General features: G+C 46.4%; 1 protein-coding gene across 1 annotated transcript in view; it reads left to right on the top strand.

Annotated features, from left to right (window-relative positions):
- Positions 1-206: 206 nt before the first annotated feature.
- The window catches only part of pptc7b (protein phosphatase targeting COQ7 b), a 25,264-nt gene continuing 16,458 nt past the window's right edge, over positions 207-9,012 (top strand). The window contains exons 1-2 of the mRNA XM_072659637.1: positions 207-766; positions 7,766-7,945. Of these exons, the coding sequence (XP_072515738.1) occupies positions 565-766; positions 7,766-7,945 (382 nt within the window). The 5' untranslated portion in view covers positions 207-564. The remainder of the gene's footprint in view (positions 767-7,765; positions 7,946-9,012) is intronic.

The following is a 9,012-nucleotide window of genomic DNA, read 5'->3' as shown; positions in this document are numbered from 1 at the left end:
TAAATACTGTAATATAAAATATATATTCACAACATTAAAATGTATAATAGTTCATTATATTATAAGTAAATATATTTCAATTTGTTAATAATAATAATAATAATAATAATAATAAAAGGTGTTTTTATTGGCACGCACCCAACTTTACTTAGCATTACTCTGACGTCTGTGAGCCACGTGACCGCAGTCCCCGTATGTGCCGTGTACTCCTGCTCCTGAAACACGGCGGTGTTTTGTTTGCGCGAGAGCGGCGCTCGGGAGGATGTCGGTAGTGAGGGAGCACCGCGAGACCGGCTAGACTCGAAACTCCGCGGTCTAAAACCACCCGAACAGAACCGGAGAAGACCGGCTCCCGCGGGTTCCGCTTCGCCAAGCCGGTGTCGGTGTGACAGCACACGGAGATCCATTCGTCCCGGCGGTGCGTGCGTGCGTGCGTGCGTGCGTGAGGGTCGGCTCCGCGACAGGCTCGCGACAGGCTCGCGACAGGCTCCTCCACCCCGCACACCACAGCTCTATGCCGGCGGCTGGCTGCCGGTGGACGCGGGCTATCGGTTAGCGGCGGGGATGTTATCAGTACTGTCCTACGGGAGGATCGTGGCCAGGGCCGTCCTGGGCGGACTTTCTCAGACCGACGGCCGCGACTACAGCCTGGTCACGGCCAGCTGCGGCTTCGGCAAAGACTTTCGGAAGGGCATCCTGAAGAAAGGCATGTGCTACGGGGACGACGCGTGCTTCATCGCCCGCCACCGGTCAGCCGACGTGTTGGGTGGGTTGACTGCATTTATTATAGGTTATTATAACTTCTCCTGCAGGTTATTTAGGTGGGGTTGATTAATTGATCATATTGAAACTTGTAAAAAAAATAATAATAATAATAAATAATAATAATAATAATAATAATAACCCCCCACGCGCACTTTGGGCTGATGTTCCGTACCTGAGAGCATGGGCAAACCCTCTCACTGCAGTTCTGACCACCTAACCAGGCGGTGTTTACATCTGCATGCACTTTACAGAGTGACCTTCAGGGGGTTAAAGTGCCTCCAGCATTGCATTGCACACACACACACACACACACACCTGGATCACCCTCACCTGAGATACCCTCACTCCCTTTTAACCATTTCACCCCCACTGTGAATCCAAGCCCCTCTTGGCACTCAGCAGAGAGCTGGGTATCCCACTGAGGCTGCGCTCGAGCCCAGGGCTGGCTGTAGCTAGGTGTTGTGCATGAGCGAGTGAGCGAGCGAGCGCGCGCGCGCCTATAGGAGGTGACCTTTCACCTAGAAAGAGCCAGGACGAGCCTCCAGCGGCCAGAATAACGTGTACACCCCCCAAATATGAGCTTTTCTTGAAATGGCAGTAATGTAAACAGCACGTTTGTTGACTGTAGTGGTTTTAGTAAAGCCTGGACTCGCGAATTGCGGAAGAGTAGCGAGAGTAGCTAGCTACAGAGACATCGGGCCAGGCAGCACCAGCTAGCTCGTGCTGTGGCGACTGGCGGGGTGTGTAAGTGTGTGTTTGCGCTTTCCCACAGGCAGTGCAGGCAGTGCAGGGTTTTCTGTCGTAAAGGTCAGAATGGTTGAGCATGGAGGCAGCCATGTTGGAGCTCGAGCACGTTGCAGGCGCGCACATGCGCTGCTCCGCGAGCTGCTTTTCACGAATTAATGCTGAAACCGGCTCGAGATGAGGCTTAACCCGACTTCCAGGGGCTTGCTTACATCCTCAGACTTTTTAGGAGGACCCTGTAGTTCATACAGACCGGTGCATTTCCACTCAGCCGGTCAAACGTTGTTTATGGTGTTTTTATAGTTATTTTTATTTAATAAGCACGACCTTGCTCGGAGAGTATGCCCTAAGCATGATTTTACAGGAAATTGTACAAATTAGGATAAAAAAAAATTGATATTTTTAGTTTAGCTTCTCTTTTAAACGCCGTCCGAAACAAAAGGGGCTTTTCTGTTTTCTACTTCCGGCACGAGCTTCTTTTGTTATGGTGCCACGTGGGTTGGAGAGCCGGCTGTTTTGGGAGATCATATGGTATGAGCATATGAATCATATACAATATGAACATTAATATAGCTTTATAATATAAATATATTTGTAAAAAAAAATAAATAAAAAAATAGAGACAAAAGTATTTGGACACCTGCTCGTTAATTAATTTTCCTCTGAAATCAAAGGTATTAAAAAGAGTGATCCTGCTATTGTTGGAGTAACTGTCTCTACTGTCTCTATGGAAGGTTTTCTACTAGATTTTGGAGAAAGAGCATTGCTGTGAGGATTTGCTTGCATTCCCCACCTCACCCACCTCATCATCCTCAACTCATCCTATTCAAAAGTACTGGATGAAGCTCCACCACCATCATTCCAGAGAACACAGCTCTTCCACTGCTCCACAGCTCCTCAATGCTGGGGGGCTTTATACCCCTCTAGCCCACGCATTCAGCAACATGAGCATTAGTGAGGTCAGGGTTTTAGATGATCGCCAGCCCACCTCTAGCCCATGCCCGGCTTTAGCCGTTGTGGCAATAGGTTTATCTCTGTCTTTGTGAACAGAGACTACATTACATTTTCATGTCCCCCTGTGAAATCGGTCTACACTGCAGGCCTGCCATCTTCTGGGAACGCTCCTTACCGACTGTGGGCTGTGAGAAATGTCTGTTAATGGTGCTAGAGGATGCAGGAGGAGGCCAAAGGGGGTTATGCTAAAACACAGTGGTAAAAACAAAGGATCAGAACTGGCTCAGGCTTAAAATTAAGATATCTGGCCCATTAAAGTGTGCCTGGATCCAGTGCATCAAAGTCTACTGTTAGTTAATAAATAGTATTAGTTTTTACTATTACTATTTATGACTTTGAGCGTTCAGTTTGCAGGAGATGCACGCAGTATGGGGTTCGAGGGCTGACGTCTGCTATTTTTCGTGTACGTATCTGTGGATGGTGATACTTATTAATCTATAAAATGTACAAAATTGGTAGTAGACCCACCTGGATCAGCGTTATAGAGAAATCTTACATTATTAATGTATTAGAAGTTACAAATTCAGTAAAATATAAATCATAGCAGCCATTTAAGAGCAGTAGTCCAGCGTCACCTAAACACTTTTAACGCTCTTTTATAAAAGCATCACACATCGGCTTCAGATATTGCTCGCATTTCAATGATACTGATGTAATTCTGATCCCTAATAGGGTTGCAAAAGGGTGGAAAATGTCTAATAAATTTCTAGTAAATTACCGGTAACTTTCCATGGGAACTTTGGCTCGAGAAATATTCCAAAATGTAAACTTTCCAAGGAATTTATTGGAATTAATATGAAATAATGGATAATTTAAAGGAACTATATGCAGACGTGAAGGCATAGCAATATTAAAACAAACCTGGAATAAATTGTTAATTCCCAAGGTTTCTAGAAATCATCTGGACATATACTGTACATGTGATTGGGGAATGAACAGTGTGTAATGTGCCTGGGATTGAGGAGCAGCTTTGCTATTGAACTGTTATTGGTATCATATCTAATTATTTTACCCAAGATTATACTTGAGTATATATATTTTTATACCAACTATATGAAAGTTTCTCACCTTTAGCTTCAAATATTCATATTAATCCTCCTTAAATCCCATAATTTCCGTTAATTCCCATGGTAAACTTCCCAACTTAACCCCTATCCCCCCATCCCCATCCTCCTGTGGGTCTTCATTTATTAAACTGAGTGCTGAACTCTTTGTCCACCAGTGCTTTTCCACGCCAAAAGAGAAGAGCGTAAATCCTCTAGCATTAATCGTGTGTCGTCCTCTTTGACCTTTTTTATTAAAGTGTCTGATTTACTAGTAGTCCAATTACCCTGATGAGTCTGGCAGCCGCCTCTGAGCCTTAAAGGCCCTGAAAAAAGGCTTTGGCCTGAAGAGAAACTCCTGTTCGCTCACATCCGGGGATGAGCCGCAGTACAATTACTTTAATGAGCTGCTCCTTAAGACGGCGGATCGGACGCCCACGGGTTTGCCCTCCCCTCTGCAGCCTCTCTTCTGAGAAGTTTGCTCAGGATGTTGCATTGAGGTGACAGTTGAAAGGTTGTTACGTGTGTGTGTGTTCATGTCTGCCTGTTTGTTATATGTAGACGGTGTTAGTGTTTTTAGCTACCGTAGCATCCAAACATGCCATTGGGGGGGTGGGGCGGGGCGGGTCAGTAAAGTACATCTGATCAGATCATGGACTGAAAGGACATAATGTTAAGTAAAATATAACATTTATTGTTATATTATTTATTTAAAATAAATAAATAAATAAATAATCAGGCATCCGGTCTTGTGGGGTGTTTTGCCAAAACTTTGGGCCAAAGTAGGACAACCGGTGAACCGGCGACATGGGACCGGGGCTCCTGGAGCTCACTGATACTCATGGATGCCACATAGCTTAAAGATTTCGCTGCTAACGGCTGGGATGCCATCAGAGGTCTTGTGGAGGTCATCCTTCATTGGGTCAGAGCTGTGTTTTGGCAACATTAGAGGGACCCGCACAATACTGGGCATGTGGTTTTAATGTTCCGGCTGGTGTTTTTGCTATAATACCCCCTAGGTACAGTACAGTACACTGTATGGCGTTGTTGTGCTGTAATCAGACTCCGGGTGCTTTGTCATCTAACCACCTGTTTTGAAAGGGGAAGTCCATCTGACTGACATGCAAAATAACCAGCCACAGCGTGAGGGAGAGGAAGTCTCAGTAGGGGCTGGTAGTTTTATTATTATTTATATATATTTATATATATATCAATTTTACTGAAGAACCTTTGATGGACCTCCTTATGAAAGGGTGTCTGAGCCAGAGCTCGGTTTCCAACTTGTGTGGTTCTGTAACCTAGTGCTGATTACTCATGCCTGCCTTGAGTCAGAGAGGGCTAATGGACACCAACACACACACACACACACACACACACACACACACACACACACACACACACACACTCACTCTTACTGTTATTAGAGGCTGATCTGACAGTAAACACAGCGGCCGCTGGTGTGTGTGTGTGTGTGTGTGTGTTGGTGTCCACAGTGTTGGGAATGCAGCCTTCTCTTTCGCACAGGGCATCTGGAATCCCGGCCTCCCGTTGTTTATACCCTCCTTACCGTGGCAACCCCGACGGTTCGGTTTGGTATTGAGCTGCCAGGGTTTGTTTTAGTTGTGTGTGTGTGTGTGTGTGTGTGTGTGTGTGTGTGTGTGTGTGTGTGTGTGTGTGTGTGTGTGTCTTGCGGAAACAGTGGATTAGTTCCTTGTATGGTCCTCTGTGTGGAATCTTGCGTGTGTGTGTGTGTGTGTGTGCGCGCGTGTGTGTGAGGTGAACCGGGTTTTTTTTCTAGGAAAATGCTCTCGTAGTGACGAGGTCCGACCACAGTTTTTCTGAGAACATGCCGTCCCTTCTCTCTGTTCCTCGGCCGTGTCACGGTGACTCACGAGTCTGGTGTGTATTTAGCCTTGGTGGAAGTTACAAGCCTGAGATTTGTGTTCTGGAACAGTGGCCGTACTGTTTCTTACTTGAAGGCTTTTTGTTGTTTAAAGTAATTGTAAACAGTTTAGTAAAGCATACTTTACAGCCCGGGAAGTCCTGATCCGATCCAGGCCTGCTTTAAATGTCCAGATCAGAGTCTTTGTTTCAGACACGGTGTCCAGAGCACCTTCTGCTGTCCTCAAGCCGGCTGCAGCAGCAGCAGTGTGGACGTTCTCAGAAGGTAAATAGAGGAGTTGAGGTTCTGCAGTGTGGAGCTATTTTACAGTGGAACCTGAAAACAGACCATAATATCTGACCCTTTATAAAACTCTCACTGAAACGCTCTGTTTTACCAGCGGGAGAACCGCAGAACCGCTCACTCGCCGTTCTCTGTTTAAAAGCCAGCACTGAAGAACCCATTCAGAACTGAGTCGAGGAGGCTAACGCTAATGCTAACACACACACACGCTATAGAAACCCAAATCACACACACACACACACACACACACACACACACACACACACACACACACACAGCACATTCACCCATTATAAACCAGTTATTACAGACCAGTAGACCAACAACCACAGATACCAGTCCAGAGTGTGTACCATTACACACACACACACACACACACAGGAAGTGATCAGACTGCAGCGTTGTAAAGGAGCTGGGAGCTGATTGGTCAGGGAGGAGAGTCAGACTGGATTCATTTTAAGAAAAGTCTCGACTAAACTAAATCAGTCAGTCCAGATCGTCTGATTATAGAAACATTTAAAGTGTTTTACTGGACTGATTAATCAGCAGCTGATCTGATCTAAGCTGTGGAGCTGGATTATTATTTATACACAGATCGGATCGGATCGGTATCAGATGATACTCCGCTTTAGGAGACTCGGATCGGATCTGTTGATGCCATTTAGTGACCGGAACTTTTAGCTTGGATTTTATTGCAAGGGAATTTCATAATTTCTTTTTGCATTTGAACTAAGGAGTTGTTTGGACATCGTCATATCTTCAAGTCCTAAGGTCAAGGTGTCCGTATACAACACTGGGGTCAGTACTCGGCCCTTAACCTGGTCAAAGATGAGCTAGTGGGAGGCAGCTGAACCGAATTTACCATCAAACAGCTGCTTTATTGAAGCATTGTCTGGTCACTCACAATACAACTGGCCTGTTATAGATTACCATCACAAAGATGGGTCGTGTGTGTGTGTGTGTGTGTGTGTGTGTGTGTGTGTGTGTGCTATGTGTGTGAGATTTGCATTAGGTGGGAATCGCATCTGTCTCGGAGCCCCTTGAGGGAACAGTGTTGTGTTGTTAAACACACTGACTAACCCTTTTAGGTTGGGGGTCTTGCATTCCTTTTAGGATGTGTTAATACTTGTAGTTTGGTTCAGTTGATCATCCAGACCAAGCAAGAAAAGTATTCAGTCCTGGTTTTCTTTGCAGTCGTACTGAGATATTTGCAATTTAACCCAAAAAATAGGGTGGTGCTGACTTATGACGCATGAAGGACCGAGAACTGCGTAAAATTGAACCGCTGGATCCTTAAACCAGTCTTATTAAATCGCATCCGTCTTGATGACCATGTTAAACCACATCTTTGTTGATCAGGGGCTAGTTCTGAAATGCTGTGGTTTGGGACACAGCCCCACTAAACTGGAGCAGGATCAGGAGAAGAAGGTATAGCACAGAATTGTGGGCAGGGCTGCACCGGGACGTTGGTGAAGCCAAGCCAGTGTGCAGGAGAACCCGTACCTGTGCTCAAGCCGTCTCGGGCCGTTACTGACTAGTCATGCTTGCTTACACTCCTTTAAATACTGGCTCCAACCAGTCTGACCATTCTCGGTTGACCTCTCTCATCAACAAGCTGTCTCTGCCTGCTGAACTGCCACTCGCTGGATGTCTTTTATAGGTGTTGGATGGAGCTCCACCATCCATCATTCCAGAGAACACAGTTCCTCCACTGCTCCACAGCTCAATGCTGGGGGGGGGCATTAGGAGCATTATGCGCCTGGCATTAGGAGGCAGCATGGTGTCAATAGGTTCATGCTGATCTGCTCCAGAGAGTCCTATTCTATTGGCAGATTTTCTTTGCAAGCTGTGTGTGTGTGTGTGTGTGTGCGCGAGCGTGCATTTGCACAGCTGTGTCAGCAATGGGTGCAACCTAAAGTAGCTGAATGCATTCATTAGAAGGGACGTCCACAAACATTTGGACATGTAGTGTATATTAATCTGTTCCTATTCTTTCTCTCTCTCGCTCTCTCAGGTGTGGCCGATGGTGTTGGCGGATGGAGGGATTACGGAGTGGATCCGTCTCAGTTCTCCGCCACTCTGATGCGGACATGTGAGCGTTTGGTGAAGGAGGGCCGCTTCACCCCCACCAGCCCGGTGGGCATCCTCACCTCGGCCTACTACGAGCTTCTACAGAACAAAGTGCCCCTGCTGGGTAAGACGCCGCATGCTCTCACTAACAAGAACCAGCATATGGTGACTCACATGTGGCTTAGTTTAGGAAATAAAGAAAATGTCTGCAGGATGAGTCAGAGTGTGTGTGTGTGTGTGTGTGTGTGTGTGTGTGTGTGTGTGTGGAATGGTGGACATTCCTTCATCCATCTCAAACAAACCCTCAAAGCTGTTACTGTTCCGAGGAGGAGTTGGTGGATGATTCAGTGAATACGGTTGTTTTGGCCCTTAATCCAGCGAGTTTTCCAAGAGTCCCTGCCCCCCAACCCCTTACCTCAAATACAGTCAATCATCCAAGTCATGGGTGGTGTCCTGAAGGTGGTGTCCTGCTGTGGTATCTGGAACCAAGTCCTGTAAGTTGTGAGGTTGGGGTCTTCCTTGGAGCCCTTTTGGTAGGTACTGACCACAGCATACCGGGAACACCCCACAGGACCTGCCTGATGACTTGGAGATGTTCTGACCCAGTCGTTCCTTCTTCATCACCTTCATCACCTTCAAGAACTGACCGTTCACTTGCTGCCTGATAGATCCAGCCCTTGCCAGGAGCCCCTGGAGCCAGATCGTCAGTGCTATTCACTTCACCTGGTACTAATGTTCTGGCTGATCGATGTATCCCCAAACGATTAGGATGGTGCCTCCAGACTGCAGGCCTTCATCAGTGTGTGCTGACCTCTAACCATGTGGAGGTGTTCAGTCATCTCTAATAGACCCGGTTGTGAGACTCTCTGTTATCTAGAACTTGGACAGACGCTACTGCATAGCTTTACACCGTAATTCCGTCCTTGCTCTTTAGACTGTGTTTATAGGGAAGTGTTGGAAACCACATAATCAGGTCTATTAGAGACTATTTAGCACCTCCACTTGGTTTGAGGGCAGTGTGATGATTTAGGCCTGCAGTTAGCACCATGCTACCATACATGCCTTCCCTGATTTACTGCGGTTGGGTTAAAGGGGACGAGCTGCATGAATCTGACTTCATGCCAGACTGTTCCTTTAATATTAAAATTCCTTCCTGACCCACTGGAGCTGGACAGAATGTACCTCAGGGGC

The sequence above is a fragment of the Salminus brasiliensis genome, chromosome 16 (genome assembly GCF_030463535.1).
Source record: "Salminus brasiliensis chromosome 16, fSalBra1.hap2, whole genome shotgun sequence".
In the NCBI taxonomy this organism is placed as follows: domain Eukaryota; kingdom Metazoa; phylum Chordata; class Actinopteri; order Characiformes; family Bryconidae; genus Salminus; species Salminus brasiliensis.
Note: the sequence above shows the minus strand (reverse complement) of the source record. Positions and strands in the feature narration are given on the sequence as shown.